At 50.7% G+C, this 20,648-nt stretch overlaps 1 protein-coding gene across 1 annotated transcript in view; it reads left to right on the plus strand.

The window, feature by feature from the left end:
- TMEM63C (transmembrane protein 63C) overlaps nucleotides 1-11,299 on the plus strand; it is a 37,646-nt gene extending 26,347 nt beyond the window's left edge. The window contains exons 16-22 of the mRNA XM_049897540.1: nucleotides 493-558; nucleotides 3,848-4,010; nucleotides 4,275-4,380; nucleotides 4,789-4,956; nucleotides 6,875-6,984; nucleotides 7,475-7,543; nucleotides 10,639-11,299. Coding sequence (XP_049753497.1) covers nucleotides 493-558; nucleotides 3,848-4,010; nucleotides 4,275-4,380; nucleotides 4,789-4,956; nucleotides 6,875-6,984; nucleotides 7,475-7,543; nucleotides 10,639-10,836 — 880 coding nt within the window. The 3' untranslated portion in view covers nucleotides 10,837-11,299. The remainder of the gene's footprint in view (nucleotides 1-492; nucleotides 559-3,847; nucleotides 4,011-4,274; nucleotides 4,381-4,788; nucleotides 4,957-6,874; nucleotides 6,985-7,474; nucleotides 7,544-10,638) is intronic.
- The last annotated feature ends 9,349 nt before the right edge of the window (nucleotides 11,300-20,648 follow it).

Genomic DNA, 20,648 nt, shown 5'->3' on the forward strand with positions numbered 1-20,648 from the left:
GCTCACCCTAGAGTTGGAACCTCCTCTTTCAGACACTATAGACCTACCAGTGGTTGCTGCAAATCCATTCCTCAAATAACAGTCCAGTGCCTGTCATGGGCCTAGTGTGAGCCAGGTATCATGTGAACGCTGCCCTCAAAGAGCTTATCATCCTGCTGGGGAGACAAGGCATGCCTGATAGCCCAAGGTGGGAAGAACACAGCCAACACGCAGTAGAATTTCAGAAGAGGGAGAAAGCACTATGGGAGAAATGGCTGGTGAAGGTTTGCTGGAGGAGGTGGCCTTGAGCTGAAGGGTCAAAGGGTTAGGGGCAGGGGTGGCCCAGCATTAAGGAAGAGGGGCAGTGTGGACTGGCCAGCTAGAATATTAGGATGTAAGAGCCTTTGGGCATTGAGCAGGGAGGGAGAGAAACCAGGCAAAGAGGAATAGAACCCTAGTTCTTTAACTCATAAGTTTGCTAACTAAAGGGCCTACTCTTGTTTTTGCTTCTAGCTTGGATGTATTTTTCCACTGGCTCTTTGACATCTATTACCTGGACCAGGCATCTATCCGGTTCCAGTGAGTACTAGCATACACATTCTAGGGTTATCCCAAATGTACACCCAGACTTCTGTGTGTGACACTAGGGCCACACCTCCCCTGAGTCTAGCACCTTTATTTGTTCTGCTGGTGACCTCTTTAGCCATATGGTAAAACCTATGGACCCTTTCTCTGACTGTTGTTTTTGAAGTAATTATAGATTCACAGGAAGTTGGAAAAAAAAGTCTAGGGAGGTTCTGTGTACCCTTCATCCAGTTTCCTCCGGTAGTCACATCTTGCATAATTATGATTCAATATCAAAACCAGGAAAGCAACATTGGGACAATCCACAGGCCTTTTTCAGATTTCATCAGTTTTATATGTCCTTTGAGTGATGTCTTTAAATATACAAAATCCATGAATTTCAAAGGAAACCAATTATACTGAAATATAGCTATCAAAATATTTTAAAAATCAAATTTGTGACATAATCATTATTAACACATTTAATAACAAGACAGTTCATTTTAGACATAAGCAAACTAAGGCTAAGTTGTATTGCTTTAAAGACATCAGTGTGAAGGCTGATGTTACTTTGCGTGAATGAGAGCATTAAGTCACAGGGAATGGTCATCTTTGACAAGGTAACACAAAGGTCATGGTGGATATCCAGCCAATTTTTATTTTTTGTTTTTATGGTTAAAAGTGTTGAAAATCCCAGTTTTCTAACATATAACGTTGCAAATGACATGCAAGCCTCCATAATGTTACTAGGTGCTGCTGAGTCACTTTCAGCTCATAGCGACCCCATGCAGCATAGGGTTTTCTAGGCCGTGATCTTTTTTCTAGATGTCATTTTTTTTTTTTATTGTACTTTAGATGAAGGTTTACAGAACAAACTAGCTTCTCATTAAACAGCACACATATTGATTTATGACATTGGTTAACAACCCCAAGACGTGTCCACACTCTCCCTTCTCTACCTTGTGTTCCCTATTACCAGCTTTCCTGTCCTTCCTGCCTTCTAGTCCTTGCCCCTGGGCTAGTGTGCTCCTTTAGTCTCATTTTGTTCTATGGGCATGTCGAATCTTTGGCTAAATGGTGAACCTCAGGAGTGTCTTCATTACTGAGCTAAAAGTGTATCTGCAGCTGTACTCTCGGGGTTTCTCCAGTCTTTGTCAGGCTAGTAAGTCTGGTCTTTTTTTTTGTGAGTTACAATTTTGTTCTACATTTTTCTGCAGCTCTGTCTGGACCCTCTATTGTGATCCCTGTCAGAGTAGTCAGTGGTGGTAGCCAGGCACCACCTAGTTGTACTGGACTCAGTCTGGTGGAGGCCATGGTAGTTGTTGTCTATTAGTCCTTTGGACTAATCTTTCCCTTGTGTCTTTAGTTTTCTTCATTCTCCCTTGCTCGCAAAGGGGTGAGACCAGTGGAGTATCTTAGATGGCCGCTCACAGGCTTTTAAGACCCCAGATGCTACTCACCAAAGTAGAATGTAGAACATTTTCTTTATAAACTATGTTATGTCAATTGAGCTAGATTTTCCCCGAGACCATGGTCCCCACAGCCCAGTAATTTGGTCCCTTGGGGAGTCTGGATGTGTCTGTGAAGCTTCCGTGACCTTGCCTTGTACAAGCTGTACTGGCTTTCCCAGTATTGTGTACTGTCCTACCCTTCACCATGGGCTATAGTCTTTACGGGAGCAGATCGCCAGGCCTTTCTCCCATGGAGCTGCTGAGTGGGTTTGAACCACCAGCCTTTCAGTTAGCAACCGAGTACTTAACCATTGCACCAGCATGGCTCCTTGTAAGCCTTCATAGCTTGTAGTATAAGGCGAGGAGCAGGATTCTCCAAGGTTTCTGCAGTTAAACTATAATTGCAGTACTTTTTTTTTTTTTTTTTCTTCTCTAATATCAATGAGTTCATCTTTGGCTAGGTCAGTAGCTTCAATACAGATTATATCAAAAAGGAAAGAATTGTAAATCCATGACTCAACGTTGATGTCATCAGGAAGGAATAGCTTTTGATAGAGTTCTGAAATATATCCAGATGCTCACGGATTTCTCTGTTCAAGGAAGCTGACAGAGAATTGTACAGAGATAGGACACTGGAAGGCAACAGAGATGCCTGGGCTGCCAGTGTAAGAACAGGCACATTGCCCAGTAGATGGCTGTATGACTCCTGGTTGAAGTTGGCCAGCCACATCAGGAAATGTCAGTTTCAGTTGAAATGGAAAATTCCAATCATGTATAAGCCAGCAGCAGATCTAATAACTTCCATAATTTTGAAGTCATAATGAATGTAAACAATATTGTAAAATATGAGCAATAACTGTAATGTGATATGAAAATATCTGATTCCTGTTGGTGACAAAGTCACAACTACGACTAGCATTATTGAGGTTTATTGCCCACATCCTTTTTTTTTTTTTTATTGTGCTTTAGGTAAAAGTTTACCTAACAGTACAGTTTGTTTCTCATACAAAAATTTATACACACATTGTTATGTGACCCTAGCTGCTCTCCCTATAATGTGACAGCGCATTGCTCCTTTCCACCGCAGATTTCCTGTGTCCATTCAACCAGTTCCTATCCCTTCTGACTTCCCATCTCACCTCAGAACAGGAGCTGCCCATTTAGTCTCATGTATCTACTTGAACTAAGAAACACACTCTTCATGAGTATCGTTTTATGTCTTATAGTCCAGTTTAATCTTTGAAGAGTTGGCTTCGTGAATGGTTTTAATTCGGGGTTAACAGAGAGTCCAGGGGCTATGTCTTCTGGGGTTCCTGCAGTCTCAGTCAGACCACTAAGTCTGATCTTTTTACTAGAATTTGAATTCTGCACCCCACTTTTCTCCTGCTCTGTCAGGGACTTTCTAGGCGGTCATTGGCGGTAGCCAGGCACCATCTAGTTCTTCCGGTCTCAGTGTTGCCTGCATTCTTAATTGAAGGAAGTGGTAAAATTGAGTTAGACTGTAGTGAAAACAAAAATGTAAATTTTTTTCCCATCCAAGGTTATGGACCCCCAGAATTCTACCCTTGGACACTCCAGATCTGTGGACCCAGGGTCAAATACCCCTACTTCTGATCACGCCAGTGCATGTATTTCAAATGCCCACACCTTATGTAGACCATCCCATCCCTGCTCAAAAGAGCTGCTTATTATCTTAAATAGGGGCTGGGGATAGGTATAAATATAAAATTTTATTCCTCTCATCTCTGTCTCCCTCACCCCCAATCCCTACTCCTTCCATTACTTTTCCCTTTTTCTCTCTTCCTCCCTTCCAACATCTCCCCCTTCCCCATCCACCTTCCCACACTGCCCAGGTGTGTGTTCTTGCCAGACAATGGTGCCTTCTTTGTCAACTACGTAATCACGGCAGCTTTGATTGGCACAGGCATGGAGCTTTTGCGCCTGGGTTCACTCTTCCTGTACAGCACCCGCCTCTTCTTCTCCAGGTCGGAGCCAGAGAGAGTCCACATCAGGAAGGTGAGGACTCCCCTGAGCACAGCTCTTACAGTTTCTCTTGGGAGGATGTCAGGAATGGGGTTTGTGGTAGTCTGCTGGAAGCACCAAGAAACCCAAGGTTGGAGGCATGGTGTGGTTGGATGGGTGTTTCTTGGACTCCCGGTTTGAGAGGGAGGCTGCCTGGAGGCCTGAGCTGCTAACCAGCTCCCAGGGGCTGATAAGGAGCTACAGAAGCAGCCAAGGAGCCCAGGAAACCTCAGGGTAATCCCTTGCCTTCCACCCCAGAACCAGGCCTTAGACTTCCAGTTTGGGCGAGAGTACGCATGGATGTTGAACGTCTTCAGTGTGGTGATGGCATACAGTATCACCTGCCCTATCATTGTCCCTTTTGGTGAGTCACCCCTGAGGCACACCCATTAGGCTACACAACCTCAGACTGGGAGGAGGGATTAAGCCCCACAACATAGGGCGAACTCCTGGAGCATGAGGAGACCTGGGACAACCAGCAGGGTGCGGAGATGTCCAATCCAGGGCCAGGAAAGGGTTATGAGGTTGGATGGCTGTTTGCATAAAATGTCTGTTGAATGAATGAATGAAGCACTCTTCATCAAGCTGGCAGAATATGGAGGCTCAAGGGAAACTGCTGGTCCCAGAGGTCAGCCCCACAGGGCTCCCACAGCCTGGCCTTGCTACTCTCAGAGTCCTGAATCTGGCTTCTCAGACCTGTGGGGGCCTTGAGTCACACAGGTCCTGACTGTTGAAGTAGCTGCTGAGTGTGCCCTTGTCCTCTGGCCCCCAGGGCTGCTCTACCTGTGCATGAAGCACTTAACAGACCGCTACAACATGTACTACTCCTACGCACCCACCAAGCTCAACGAGCAGATCCACATGGCTGCTGTCTACCAGGCCATCTTTGCACCACTCTTGGGTCTATTCTGGATGCTTTTCTTCTCCATTCTACGACTAGGTGGGTGCCAAGTCTGTCCTGCAATCTCCCCTCTGTCTGTCCCCCACTGCTCTGTGAATCCCTGTATGCCAACTCAGTTAGAGCAGAAAGAGCCCAGGGGAGGAGCTTTGCCAGGCCCAGGACCTTCTCTAGGCCTAAAGGACACAAGTTAGAGTCTCAGCAGAGCTTTGAGGCTAAGGGGAGGTTGGACCTCACAGTCCAAATTGTACAGAGTTTGGTTTACAACACTCAGAGCAAGAACCATCATACTCCTTCATTCTAATGCTAGGCTGGCAGGAAATAACACTACTAGTTATTTGGGGGCTCAATTCCCATGACACTCCTTCTGGCATCCTACAAGGGTCTTACAGGTGGTGGAAAGGCTGCTGACCCTGCCATTTGTGTCTCAGACACTGCTGCCCAGGCCAGCTCGGAGACAGCCTTACAGACTGGGCATGCCTCAGCAATCTCCCCAGTGGGGCACCCGTGTTGCTAGGGCAGTGGTCTCTGCCAGCCCCTGCTAGTTGCAGAAGAAGCTCACCCTGCCCCTCTCTGAGCCTCTCCTCCAGGCTGCTTCCTGCCCCCGCCCCCCATGCCCCACTGACACTGTCTTTCCCTCAGGGCCACTTAACCTGAACCTCTTAGTGGAGTGGACACGGGAAAGTCTGTATTGTGTTTTTCTTGCCAGCGTTCCCTTTGTCACCATGGTGTCTGTAAACCATCCCCTCTGTTATTTCTGTTGATTTTGCCTTTGTTGTTGCCCCCAATTTCTTAACCCTCTCACCTTTCCCCTGACACCTAGCAGGCTCATTTTTTCCATAATGCCCTTTCCTAAGTATAAAGGGCTACATGTTTCTTAGCAAAAATAAAATATGTATATAAAGACTAAACTCTAAATTGTCCATCATCTCATCCAAAGCTTGATGGATGTTGCTCCCAGCCCTTAATCTATGCATGTATTTCCGGGAAGAAGATTTTTGGTTTATTGTTACTTTACAAAATTGTAAATTTTATGACATTCAATCTTGTATTCTAAGTTTTTCCCCTGAACATTATGTTCTGAACAATTTCCTGTGTTGTTCAAATATCGCTGGAGCGCATACCTCTAAATGGCTGCATTAGTTCTGTCAGTTTTGGTCCGCTCTCCATTGCTGGATATTGAGGTTGTTTAGCATTTTTTTTTTTTTTTACTATTTTAAAAGCATTGCAGTAAGCATCATTATGCAGTCATCTTTGACTGTAAAGCATAAAAAAGTTACCAAATATTCCCAAAAGAAATCTAACTCTTTAGTCCTCGGTTGCTCTTCGGTGTCAGGAGCGCAGGTAACTGAGTGCTCTCACTTTGAAAGGGCTTGCAGGGAAAGATTGGGTTTGGGGACAGTGACATAAATAGGGCAGGGACCTCAGAGGTACTTCCCAGGGACCATGGTGTTGGAGGTAACTGGCAGGTCAAGAAGAATATGTTTAACGGGCACTTAAGTGGGTACTTAAGTCAATTAAAGGAGCCCCTGGGTTGTGCAAAAATACTCAACTGCTAGCTGAAAGGTTGGTGGTTTCAATCCACTCAGAGGTGCCTCGGAAGAAAGGCTTGGTGATCTGCTTCCGAAAGGTCCCAGCCTTGAAAACCCATGGAGCCGTTCTCTGCACACACAGGTCGCCATGAGTTGGAACCGATAGCAACTAACAGCACCAACAAGTCAATGAACAAAAACAAATTTTTTTCATGGAATCCACAAAATGCCAAATTCTTGAACTGATCCAATAGAACAGAGGGCTGGTGTTCTAAGAACTGGAAGGAGAATGGGGCAAGTGTCTCTCTGCCCCAGGCTGAGCTGGTCCCCAGGCCTCTGGCAGCCAGGGGGCACCTCAGCTGGCAGAGCCCTGCCCACAGCCTGGCCCCTCAAGCACCAGGCCCACAGCCTCTCCTTCTCCTTGGCAGGTTCATTGCACAGCATCACCTTCTTCTCCCTCTCGACCCTTATCCTTTCCATGATCATTGCCTTCCTTGGCACTCTTCTGGGGAGGCTTCGGAGGGTATCTGACAGTGAGGTGAGTGGCCGGCCAGCCTTTCCTCCACTGGTTCTCCCTGGCCCTGGGGACACGGCTCTAGGATGCCCTCCTGACCTGGGACCTGTAGCAATACAGAGAGTAAAGATTCCCGCCCTTCTGATTACTGGGTGAGCGTGCATGCAGGAGTGTGGCCTTGCACCAGCCCAGGCACTGGCCCCCAGAACCACACCTCATGGGCTGGAGAAGTCCAGAAGACAGCTGTCCCCCTCTCTGACATCTCCTCCAAATAACAGGCTGCAGGCCTGTCTCCCATGCAGTGTTAGCCCTGTCCAATCACTGTGCTGTAATCCCCACTTCCAGGGGTGGAGGGTTGGGAGAGAGAGGATGGAGCAAAGGAGGGGAAGGAAGGGTAGTCATTTCCTGCCTGGTGAGAGGCCCAGGTGCAGGGTCCAGGCTCCTCTGGATATGGGGAGGGGGCAGAGGGCAGGCATCCCCCTTCTGTGACCCACCACCTCTCTCCTCACTGCAGCCTGAGGAAGAGATTGAGACCGTGTTTGACATGGAGCCAAGCAGCACCTCCTCTACACCCACCTCCCTTGTGAGTCACTGCCTTCACCCTGGGGACAGGTCAGGAGGGGGGCGCCTGTGAGAGTGGGCTACTTCAGCAGTTGTGTGTGCCCATCCTGGATATTGGGGTGGAGATGGGGGACCCCTCCAGGCTCCCACCTCTGACACAGCAGGACTTGGCCCAGGTCAAAATGCTGCCGTGGCCCTGGCTGAAGAGCCGGGCAAACAGAAGAACCATCCCTTTCGAGACATACTCAGAGACGATGACCAAGGGCTTATCGAGCTCAGTCGTGTAGACAGACACAGGGTCGTGCTGGGGCTCGGCCTCAGGACTGAAGGCTGCCAAGGGCACGAGTGCCAGGCCGTGCGCAGACAGAGCTGCAGGGAGCTATTGGAGGTCTGCATTGCAGGGTAAGGCCTGGGGCACAGCGTGAGGGAGCCAGCAGTGCATGAAGAGGCCGCCTCGGAGTGGAGGGGGCTGAGCAGGCTGGGGAATGGACACCACGCACTGAGCCGGGTGCTGGGTCAATCTGTGCCCCATGCACTGAAGAAGGGCGCCAACCAGCCCCGGGCGCTCAGGGAAGGCTTCCCAGAGGAGGGAACATCTAATCTGACTCCAGGAACGGGAGGAGGGCTTGCCCAGGTGAAGGAGGGTATGGGGAAGAGCACTCCAGGAAGAGGATCAGCCTGTGCAAAGGCTCAGAAGAGACTCTGGAGCGTTTCAGGAGCTGAAGACGGTTTTCAGAGTGGTGCACATGCGGAGTGGTCATCCAGGCCAGTGGCAGACAAGGCTCTAGTCACGGCCAGAGTTGGGTAGAAGTGTCAGAAGTAGATATTCAACGAGAGTTGTGGAGCTGCCTGCCCACAGTGCACAGACACAAGGATAATCAGAACTATAGGTTTGCTTCACTTGGAAAAAACCCTGTATCTAGAGACCAGTGGTCCCTGAGAGGTGTCAGGGGAAAAGGAGCATCGGTGACCAAGAGATTACAGAGGTCTCCAAGCAGGAAGGTCGCTCGGCACATAACACCTTCCCTGGGGCCTTTCTAACAGGACCTTCTCAAATGTTGTTAGCAGTCCTCTGTTGAAATCTTCTTCTGAGCTTGATATCATAATTCTCTCTTACTGTTTATGATAAATACACACAGTAGGGGCTTTTATCCCCATCTGACAGGTGAGAAAGGCTAAAAAAGTGAATAAAAATTAATTACTTTAGACCTCAGAGCACTAAATCGCAGGGCAAGTGGCAGAACAAAGTTTGATCCAGGCAGGTCTGTCAGACTCTAAAGCCTATGCTTAAAAAAAAAAAAAGTATATATGTATATAAACCCATAAACCTGTTGCCACCAGGGCTTCCTATATATATATACATATATATATATATATATATATATATCCAAACGTGTTGCCATCGCGTCTGTTACGACTCATAGCAAACCTATAGGACAGAGTAGAACTGCCCCATAGGGTTTCCAAGGAGTGGTTGGTGGATTCGAACTGCTGACCTTGTGGTTATTAGCCATAGCTCTTAACCATTACACCAATATATACATATATATATAGGGTTGCTATGAGTTGAAATCGACTCTATGGTAACAGGTTTGGTTTTGTTTTTGGTTTATATATGTATGTGCACACATACAAACACACATATAGAAACTGATTTTTAAATCTTTCAGTAATACAAAAATGATATATGTACATTATAGAAAATTATGGGGGAAAACAGATAAGCAAAAATAAATAAATCCATATTCCCACCATCCCGTCACCCACTGATAGTTCAGTGTATGTTCTTCCATATAGATAGGTAGATAGGTATATACACACACAATGGTTTACTAAAACAAAATGATACTGTACATACTGTTTTATAACCCACTTTTTTAGCTATCTTCATCTTTCCATATATATACATTTTCATCTCTTCTAATATCCAGTCTATATTCAGATATCCCCAGTTGTTCCAGAAATAGCCAGTCTGATACCTGTGTAGATTAACCCAGTGCATCTGGTTCTTATATCCCTTTTATACTAGCACAGGCCCTTTTTTGTGACTTGTTAGAGACCAAGCCAGTAGTCCTTCCAAATGTAACACCATCTAGATTTTTCTGGCTGTTTTCTTATGATGTCTTATAGCAGGTTCTACTATCTCCTGTATTTCCTGAAAACCAGAAATTAGATTCAAAGCTTGATAGATTCAACACTGGGGGCTAAAGCATGTTACAGATAGTGCTGTGCATCGTACCAGGAGATACATAATATCCAGTCTGTTCCCATTTCTTTTCCCATTAATGATGCTAAAGTGACCCCTGATTAGGGTGATGACAGCTGGATCCTTCATTGTTCAGTTAACATTCCCCCCTTTTGACCAGAAGGTCATCTATGGGTTTTACTTTGGTGCCGTGCAAATGTCCAGTTCTCCAGTGTTTTTCTGTAGGAAAATTGGTCCCTCATCAACTGGGGCTGTTTGGTTTCACTGAGATAAAATTCCTACAGGAAAGGTTCAATTCTGACCCTTAATTAGTTATTTTCAAAGTAAGGAGTTGGTTTAAAGCCTGCTTCAAAAGGTGACAAACAGCTTTACTCCCTAGTAATTCCTGTGGTTTTTCTACTGTGCTGCCCTACTGTTTGACAGGCATTCCTGTTTGACAGACCACATGTCCAAGACTTCATGGAACAGTCTTGAATTTCAAATCTTAACTCACAGCACACCAGTGGTGTACCGCAAGTCTGAACGTGCCTCTGAAGCTGTATTAGAAAGTGCACTAGCTCAGGGATGGGGCATCTCCAGGACCCAGCCTAGGGGAGCTGCCCATCACTCCCCCTGGGTTCAACCTGACTGTGGATGAAGAATAAGTAGAACACGTTCTGAAGGAGCAGTGGACTAGAAGTCAGGAGACCTGCCACTAAGTAGCGCTGGGAGCTTGTAGATATTCTTTAAAGGATCAAGAGCTGCTGGGCGGGTAGGGGGGATGGACAGGACTTGAGCTGCTGGAGTAGAAGGGAGGATCCATAACTTGGAGGGGGCAGAGGGTTGGGGGTAGGATCTGAGGGGAAAGGGCATGCCCAGGGCATCCCTCCCAGTGTAACCTTGCCCCCATCTCCCCTCTCGGCCCCAAACAGATGTATGTGGCCACTGTGCTACAAGAGCCAGAGATGAATCTGACTCCAGCCACCTCTCCAGCCCGGCACACCTACGGCACCATGAACAGCCAGCCAGAGGGAGAAGAGGAGAGTGGTCTGAGGGGTTTTGCAAGGGAGCTGGACTCGGCTCAGTTCCAGGATGGGCTGGAACTGGAGGGCCAGAGCCAGTACCACTGACCAGGACCCGAGGCTTCCACCTGGCAACTCCAAGAGGGAGTGGCGGCCAGGGGAGGGCCTGGCAGGGGGAGGCAAGAGGGTGGCCTGGATCCCCCCACTACCTCCTACAGACTTTGGGAAGCCCTCAGTGGAGATGTCTACCATCCTGGCCGTGGGCCTCCATGATGTGGAGGCCCTGAACTGCTGACCTGCTATAACGGGAGGACCTGGGCAGTGCAGATAGACCCTGGGGTGGGATGTAGGACACTGGCAACCACCATGTCCTGGGAGAGGCAGCTGAAGCTTTGGACACAGAGACTGAATGTTGGGGTTCCCTGCCCCAGGGGTAGGGTCAAGATGGAGAAAGTGTGTGTAAGGGAGGAGCCAGAAAAAAGTCTGCCGAAGGTTCTCCGAGGTCTTCGTCACCCCTCTACCAGTTGCCCTTCCAAGGAGCTTCTGCTGCTGCTCCTCTGTGCCCCCTCCCCCGGCCCCCTCCTTCTTCTGCAGTCTGTGGAGGCCAAGGTATGTGCACTGGCCTCATCTTCAGAGAGTCACAAGACCTTAGATCACCACCTTGGGACAGGCTTCCCTGCATGGGGATCTGTAAGGGAAGGCCCACAACACCGGTACAAGGGGCAGCTGAGACCGTAGACCTGAGCCCCTTCCTATTCCTCTGCCCCTTGTCAATTTCTCCAGGAGGAGGAAGAGCTTTCTCCTTTCCATTCTTGTAAGAGTAGCCGGGGCATGGTCACCCAGGGGCTCGCTAACGAGTCTGGTGTGCTTTTGAATGAAGGAAACCTTTGCCAGCTCTGCCTGGTTAATACCTGATGGGGAGGGGCAGAGGCAAAATTCACAGAGTGGGGTGGTCTCCTCCCAAAGCTCTGGGTGGTGGGAAACTACATATACCTCCACTAGGCCCCAGGGCTTAATAAGAGGATCCCCAAGGTCAAGTCCGTGGCCACTAAGAGCTTCTGCCTCATACCCATCTGAGTGCCTTGGCTCCCCCAGCGTGACCTAGGTGGGTGGCAGCTTAGGGTGAGAATTCCATGCTTCCAAGTCCAGCTGAAGGCACTGGCCATTCCCATCCCCCCCCCCCCCAAGTAGGCCCCTTCCTCACCTCTCCGGGCTGCCTGTGTCCCGGACTGAAGATGACTCGAGTGGCCTGCAGGATGGCCCTGGCTCAGGCACTGTGCAGGTGCTTCCAGCAGTGGCGCCACCACAGCCAGCCCTGCCTTGAGGGAAGCATCACTGTTGGAAGCATCTCCTTGGAGAAGCCGTTTCTGGGTCACCACCCCAGGGCCTGGAGGAGCTGAATCCTGAGCAGGAACAATCCCCGTGACACCCAGCACCTTTGCCACAGCCGAGGGGCTACAGACCTCCGTCTTTTGGGACAAGCACCCACCAAGACCACCCCGCAGCCCAGCTGGGGCGGACATGGAGAAGGGCCAGCTGGGCCGCAGTAAACCAGCACAAGCCAAGCTGGGACAGCATCTGCATGCTCCAGAGCCTTCTTGGGCTTCCTTCTTCAAGGTCGATGTCCCCACAGCCACCTTGTTGAAGGCGGTACCCCAGGCTCACCTCACTCAGGAGGTTCCCACCACATCCCAGGCACATGGATGCCCCAAATTCTGATCACCTGGGCCTCATCCCTGTACCACCTTTGCCCACATTGCAGCCCAGAGCTTCACCCCAGGCTAGAAATAGTGCTCAAGGGACAGACATTGCCGTACTCCAGGGCTTGGCCCAGCCTGGCATGGGGGATCATTCCAGAGGGCTTGTGTCGGCTGGCAAGGAGGCAGTCTTTCCCACCCCATGTCTATCTAGGAGTAGGATTATTACAAACCCAGACCCCACAGAGCCCCTTCCCCCTAGAATTTCACCAACCACCAAGAAGCAAGGATCCTTTCTGAAGCAGAGAACTGGGGGCAGATGGCCAGCTCCAGGCCCTGGACAACCCCCACAGTGTGTATTTGTTTCAGGGGAGGGGGTCCTGCCAGGAGCTTGGGGGAGGGGGCTCTCCTCCCTGGGCACTGCTTGCTGGTGCTTGCCCCCAGTCTCTGCAGCCCCTACTGGACTGTTGCTGCTGCTTCAGCTGCTGCCCCTTCCCCCTGACGCCTGTGGAAGCTGGATTCAGAAAGGGTCCCAACAGACAACACGGCAGGATGGCAGGAGCCGTCCCCCTCTGAATTTGGGGCAAGTGGCATCATCGTGAGAGAAGGTGGTGTGAATGTTGAGAAAGTTCCTGAGCCCACTCACTTCTCTCCTGGAGACCCAGGGCAACCAGCAAGGCACCCTCCTGCATCCCGTGGTCATTGCTGGCCCACTCTTTAGCTCCTCCCCTGCACACTACATCCGGTCATCCCCAGACACTTTCCCTCTGACCTGCCACCACCTATCACCCTCCCAGGGCACCTCCTGAACCCCTACCCGACTGGCCCCACTTCCCAGTTCCCTGCACCCCAGTCAGCCCACCAGAAACCTCCAGGCTCTCTCTGGAGGGAGCTGCCTCTGGGGACCTGGGATTGCCTGGAGCCACTGAGGGGCCCTGCTCCCCCAGGGGCCTGCCTGGAGCCCCTTCCCCAGGATAGAGCAGCCACTCGCCTGCCTGCCCGTTCCTCAGCTGCCTGTGGAAGCAAAGTGCCTATCAGCAGCATTGTGTCCTCTGGGTTCCCATGGGGGTGTGGACTTCCCTTGGCCATCACCACTAAAAGAATGTGCCAGAATGCCGAACCTTCTTGTTATTAATACTATGACCGTGCCTTGAATAAATAAGTCGTCCCAGCCTCTGCTGGCCTCTTTCCACACCGGACCACATGGAAGGAGCCAGAGCCTGTTGAGCTCCTAAGGGCTGAGCCTCCCTGGACCCTCCAAGCTAGAGCACCCCGCCTTGCTTCCCAGCTTTTGGCCTTTGGGCCAGAGCTGCCCCCTCTGGGATCCCCTCAACTGTGAGGCCTTCTCTGGCCCCCATCCCCACAGAGGAAGGCCTGACAGGTGCTGCCTGTTCTGCTGGGGGGATCTGGCTCATTCTTTCTGTTGTTCTGAGCAGTAGAACTTTCTGGTCCTTGTGCTGCCCAAGAAGCTGTCAGGGCAGACTCTCTGGGTGAGAGTGGGCTCTGTGAGCAGGCAGTTGGCCTAGAAAAGCAGCTACACTTGAACAGACACAGATTTCAGGTGGAAGGCCCCCAGAAATCAAAAGGCACAGCTCAGGCCTACATGGGTGGGGGGTGGGCAATTGAGAAGAGGTTGTACATCGGAGGAATGGTGGGCAGCTGGGAGGAGATGAGAAACACCTTTTAGCAAAGGGTGGCCATAGTGGTTAAGAGCTACGGCCGCTAATGAAAAGGTTGGCAGTTCGAATCCACCAGATGCTTCTTGGAAACCCTATGGGGTGGTGCTACTCTGTCCTATAGGGTCACTATAAGTTGGAATCAACTTGACAGCAATGGATTCTTTGGTTTTAGTTATGTCTCAGAGTCTCTGGTACAAACCATTAACATGTTCAGCTGCTAACCAAAAGGGCGGAGGTTCGAGTCCACGCAGAGGTGCCTTGAAAGAAAGGCCTGGTGATCTACTTCTGAAAAATCAGTCACTGAAAACCCTCCAGAGCACAGTTCTACTGTGACACATATGGGGGTCACCGTGAGTCAAAACTGACTCACAGCAGCTGGTGGTGGTGGGTAGTCATGTCTCTGCTATCCTGCAGGTAGTTGTGGCAAATGGGAGACAAAAATTCCCTGCCCTGGGAAGTGTGTCTCTGGGTTGACAGTTCTGGGTTCCAGCCATTCCTCGTGCCAGCTGCATGACCCTGGGCAGGTCCCCTTAGGTCTTTCATGCAGAAATAGGGGTAGGAGGACCTGAGGTCAATGGCTCTGCCTTATCAAGCTGGGGTGGGGGTTGGGGGGGTGGGGGCCTTCCTCCTCTGCCACCCCCTATGAGGCCAGGCAGGACAATCTTGGGGCTGCTCACCACCTCTCCCCTTACTGGACCTTCTTGAGCTTCTAAAATCCCTCGGTGGGCACAAGTTCAAAGCTTCCTGCTGTGTCTTGGTGCAGGTAGGGGTGTTACAGCAGATCCCAGATGTGAACAGGCTTTGGAAACTCTGTCAACTATAACAAGCGCCACTGCTGAGCGCTGGTCTAAGGAAGCCACCACCAGAAGCCCAGGCAACAGGGCAGTGCCACACCAGGATTGGAGGCTGGGCAGACAGGGTATTTTAGGAAGGACATAGCAGACGCCGGAATCTGCCCACCAGCCGGGCTCCCAGGGCTGTGGGGAGAGAGGGGCCATCTGCAAACTCCATCTGTTTCCAGTGCCCCAGGATGCAGTTAGGTGTGGCGTCTGTCAGTTCCCAGGGGGCCTGGCCCAAGGCCGTGCTGGACGGGGAACAGGCAGACCTACAGGGCCTTCGAGGCCATGTGTGGGAGGTTGGACTTCATCCTAAGAATGGAAAGCCACTGGGAGGTCTAAGGTGGGAGGCCAGAGTTAGCATGGTCGGATGTATGTGCTGGGCCACGTGGCCTGCATTGTGGGTCAGGCATGCAGGCAAGGATGGTAGGTTGGGGCTAAGAGGCCTGAGCTCAGGAAGGGATGGGAGGACAGAGAGACAAGGTCAGATTCGAGAGGCGTGACAGCAGAACCAGCAGTGTTGGTCTTTCCAGGACTTTTCTGATTTGATGCAGCAAACCTTGGGAGGGTTGCCTGGCGCCCTGAAGCCACAGGTTCCTGGCTGAACAGCAGGAGAGAGAAAAAGGACAGGCGTCGCAGATCCTCCCTGGGGAGATGCAGGGTCCAACTGCAGACAGTCAGCAGATGCTGTTCCCTCCCTCCCTTCTTCACCACCCGCTACCACCCTCTACCTCTCACCCCTGGAGGGTAGGAGCTGGGCCCTCCTAGCCTGTGCTCTCAGCTGTCACGCCAGGGCAGCCCTGAAAACGGGGCTCCATAGCTTCCACCAGTTGTTAGAACCAAGAGTGGGAGAGAAAATGAGTCCCAACACCAGGCCACAGCAGAGCCTCACCCTCCTCTTTTCCCTCCCCTCCTCCAGACTTTCTTGGCTGGGTTCAACTCAAGAAGTCTGACTTCCAGGCCTGGAGCCATCCCAGCTCAGGAACCTCCTGCCCCTTCTCCCCACCCTCAGCACACACTCCAGGTTACAGGGTTTTCCCTTGTCGTTCCAGCTAGCTCACTTTAACTCCGAGGGGGAGTCTCGGTTTATGACCCCTTTCTCAGATGGGGAAACTGAGGCTCCAAATGGTCTCCCTAAGCCAGTTGCTGCCTCCCACAAAGTGGGGCATGGAGTTAAGGTGAACCAGGGGTCTCAACAGTAAGCATCCCAAGGAGAGGTTGCCTAGATAGCATGAGCCTGGCCGTGGGGCTGGGGCATACCCTCTTGACTCCTCTTCCACCAGAATAATTACTGTATTGTTGGGTGCCATCAAGTCAATTTCAACTCACAGCAGCCCCATGTGACAGAGCAGAACTGTCCCATGGGATTTCCTAGGCTGTAATCTTTATCAGAGCAAGTCGCCAGTTCTTTCTCCTACATAAGCCACTGGGTGAGTTCGAATTGCCAACCTTCTGGCTGGCAGCTGAGTGCTTAACCACCAGGGTGCCTTTATTTCCAAGTAAAGTCATGAAATCCACAGGGCTACTTGGGGGTGGTAGGGAAGTTGTGAAAGCCACCCTGAGTGGGCGGGAGGGACCTGTACCCCGAGGCCCAGGATCTGGTGGGCTGGTGGCTGCTATAAGAACAGCAGGCCTTTTCCTCTGACCTACGAGCTCCTGCCACAGCAGCTCCTCTCAGGGTCTTCTCCTGGAGGCCCGCAGCCTCTGGTGTCCCCCAAGCACAGCCCTAGGCAATTCCTTGGTTCATCAGACCATGGAGAGCGCTTTGTTGAGACAGACACAAAGACAGAGAAAGAAGTCCTCAAGGGAGGAGCTATTGTTAGGTGCCCTCAAGTCTATTCTGACTCATGGCGATCCCACATGTGCAGAGTAGAACCACACTCCACAGGGCTTTCAAAGCAGATCACCAAGCCTGTCTTCTGAGGTGTCTCTGGGTGGGTTTGAACCACCAACCTTTCGGTTAGCAGTTGAGTACTTAACCGCTCGTACGACCCAAGGAGGATGGGGCTGGTCAATCCCCTCTGTACTCAGCAGGCCGGGGAATTTCAGGGACCACTGGAGGTCTAGAAGGTGGATACACCTGGGCTAGGAGTGGGGCTGAGGACAAACCAAGAGAGAGGCCTTGGTGCCTGGGTGGCTCAGGTTGTCAGCTCCACTGGGCTCTGCCCAAGAGGGCCAGGGAACATCTGACCCGAATGCTGTGTGGGCCCTGCAGGGCTGAGGAGGAAGCAGGAAAGCTTTGCCCTCCAGGGCAGGCTCCGGCCACCTGTGGAGCTGTCATGCTAGGGGCAGCTCAGGTCTGTCCTGAAAGAACTTACAAGCTGGCCAGACGCTGGGTTTCTAAGTCCCCTCTGAGGAGGGCTCCAGGGAGGGGTGGGGGAGCCTAGTTTATGGGAAGACACTTCGCAGGTTTTCTCAACAGACTGGTGAAACCTGAGGGTCCCTCAGCCTTGACAACAAGCAACCCAGCATCTCTGAAGCCTCCAATGCTGGGATCTCCATCCTGGCTGCAAATGGGAATCTCCTGCTGTTGTTGTTGTTAGGTGCCGACTCATAGCAATCCTACGTACAACAGAATGAAACACCGCCTGATCCTGCAACATCCTCACCAGCATTGTTATGCTTGAGCCCACTGTTGCAGCCACTGTGTCAATCCATCTCGTTGAGGGTCTTCCTCTTTTCCACTCACCCTCTACTTTACCAAGCATGATGGCCTCCTCCAAGAACTGATCCCTCCTGATAACACGTCCAAAGTATGTGAGACAAAGTCTTGCCATCCTTGCTTCTAAGGAGCATTCTGGCTGTACTTCTTCCAAGAATCTCCTAGAAGGAGCTTTTAAACCCAAAGTCCAGGCCCCATCCCTGAACAATTAAACCCAAATTTCTGGGGTGAGGCCCAGCCATCTCTGTAAGTCCCCCAGGTGACTCGAGTGTGCAGAGACTTAAGAACCATGGCTCTAGTAAGGAAAACAGTCACACCCTCAGGTACAACCTTGTCCTTGGGATAGGGAGAAAGCTCACCTCAGCATCTCACCTGTCTCCCGCCTCAGGGAGATTCCAAATCCACAGGCTGGGAAACCTCTCTGCCCCGGGCCTCAGGGGAGCTTGAATGTCAGGCGCGTGTTATGTAATCTGTAGTTAGGCCTTGTTACGGATTGAATTGTGTCTCCCAAAATGTGTGTCAGCTTGGCTAGGCCATGATTCCCAGAATTGTGTGACTGTCCATCATTTTGTCCTCTGATGTGATTTTCTCACGTGTTGTAAATCCTACCTCTACGTTAATGAGGCAGGATTAGAGGAAGTTATGTTAATGAGGCAGGACTCAATCTACAAGGTTAGGTTGTTTTTTGAGTTAATCTTTTTGGATATGAAAGAGAAAAGCGAGCAGAGAGACAGGGGGACCTCATGCCACCAAGGATGAAGAACCAGGAAGGGAGGGCGTCCTTTGGACCCGAGGTCCCTGCACTGAGAAGCTCCTAGACCGGGGGAAGATTGATGACAAGGACCTTCCCCCAGAACCAATAGAGAGAGCTAGCACCCTGAATTCAGACTTCTAGCCTCCTAGACTATGACAGGATAAATTTCTCTTTGTTAAAGCCATCCGCTTGTGGTACTTCTGTTACAGCAGCCCTAGATAACCAAGACAGGCCCAAACCAACATTTGCCTTCAGGCTTCTAAGTGATTATTACCCAGCACAAGTACAACTTCTATTGTAATCACCTTACTTTGCAATGAGAACAACTACTGTTTGGGCTGTAGAGACACACACTAGGGCTCGGGGTCACTTCTGGCTACCTTGTCAGCCTCTGCAAGGGTTTGCTGAATCTCCCTCCACCCTCAAGTGTTATTGCTAGTTACCCTGGAGTTGGTCCTGACTCCTGGCTACCACACACACAACAGAACACAATGCTGCCTGGTCCTGCAGATTCTCCATAATTGGTTGGGGACCAGACTATTGTGATCCATAGGGCCTTCACCGGCTGATTTTCAGAAGTAGATCGCCAGTCCTTTCTTCATAGTCTGTCTTACTCTGGAAGCTCCACTGAAACCTTCAGCATCATAGCAACGTACAAGTCTCCACTGACAGATGGGTGGTGGCTGTACTTTAGGTGCATTGGCCAGGAATCAAACCCAGGTCCCCTGCATGGAAGGTGAGAGGCCTACCACTGAACCACCACTGCCCCCGCTATTGCAATAGAAGATTATAAGTACAGTAAACAAATGTGTAGACTGGGCTGTTAGTAGGGATAGTGCTTTGGGAAAAAAAAAAAAGAGGAAGGGGAAGGGGAGAGGCTGGAAGCGGGGAGGTGCTGTTTTGCACCAGAGGATCCTGGACCACCTCTCCCTGGAGGATCCAGAAGACGACCCCTGTGGGGATGAGGCATGTGAGCAAGTGGAGGCTGCATGAGGGGCGCTGGACAAATGCAGGCCTGAGGAACAGCTCAGAGGCCAGGGTGGCTGGAGCAGAGTGGCTGGGGAGGGTAGAAAGAAGCAGGTCTGAGAGCGTGACAGGCACTTTGGTGGGTAAGATGCGGGTTTCACTCTAGTGAGATGTAAGCTACAGAGATTCTGAGCAGCAGCGTGACATGACCCACTTTGTATTTAAGCAATCACTGTAGCCACTGGGTGGGACAAGGCAGAAGCAGAGGACACAGTAGGGACTCTTGCAGGTGTCCGGGAGAGAGAATACGGTAGTTAGGGCCAAAACAGGGCAATGAATGAGGTGAGAGAAGTTGGATTCCAAATAGGGTCCTAGGACTTACTTATACTTATGCGTTAGAAGTAGGGTCTATGAAAAAGCCTGAACAACCCGGTAAACAGCAAAGCCTTCCCCAAAGTGGAGAACGCTGGGAAGAAGCAGGGCCAGAGGAAACTGCAGGAGTTCCATCTTGGGCGTGTTGAACTTGAGACGCCGAATAGATGTCCAAGTAGGTGGCTGGGTGCAGGGGAATTAGACTGCAGATGTAAATTTTAGAGACATCAGCATATGGATGGTGTTTAAAGTGTAGGACTGGCTGAGACCTCTACTGGAGAGAGCAGAGTGAGCACAGGTAAGCAGGAGGTGGCTAGGTGAGAAGGAGGTGCCTAGGTTGGCAGCTAACGGAAGGGTGGGAGGTTCCAAGCCACCAGCTGCTCTGTAGGAGAAAGGATGTGGCGGTCTGCTTCCCTAAAGATTTACATCCTTGGAAACCCTATGTGGCCATTCTACTCCAACCCACAGGGTATTTACTATGAGTTGGAATGACTAGACGGCAGTGGGCTTGGTTTTGTTTTAGGTGAGGAGGAGGTGCCTAGGCAAGGAGGCGGTGCCTAAGTATGCAAGAAATCCCGAGGACTGTCCCAACATGTAGAGATTAGAAAGAGGATCCACAAGGGATACTGAGAAGTAGCTGCAGAGAGGTAAGAGGAAGACCAGGAGAACCTGGTGTCTTGAAGTCAACGGAAGAAAGAAACTCAAAAAGGAAGGCGTGAGCCCCCAGCCCCAACCACCACCACCGCCAGTTGCCATGGAGTTGAATCAGACACGCAGTGCCCCCATGTGTATCAGAGTAGAACTATGCCTCATAGGGTTTTCAGTGGTTGAGTTTTCAGAAGTAGATGGCCAGGCCTTTCTCCTGAGTCACCTCTTTACAGTGAATACCAAGCATAGAGGAGAAAGTTAAAAGATACCACAGAGAAGCAGCAGCTAAGTCCAAAATGCTGTGCA

Source organism: Elephas maximus, chromosome 10, assembly GCF_024166365.1.
Source record: "Elephas maximus indicus isolate mEleMax1 chromosome 10, mEleMax1 primary haplotype, whole genome shotgun sequence".
Taxonomy (NCBI): Eukaryota; Metazoa; Chordata; class Mammalia; order Proboscidea; family Elephantidae; genus Elephas; species Elephas maximus.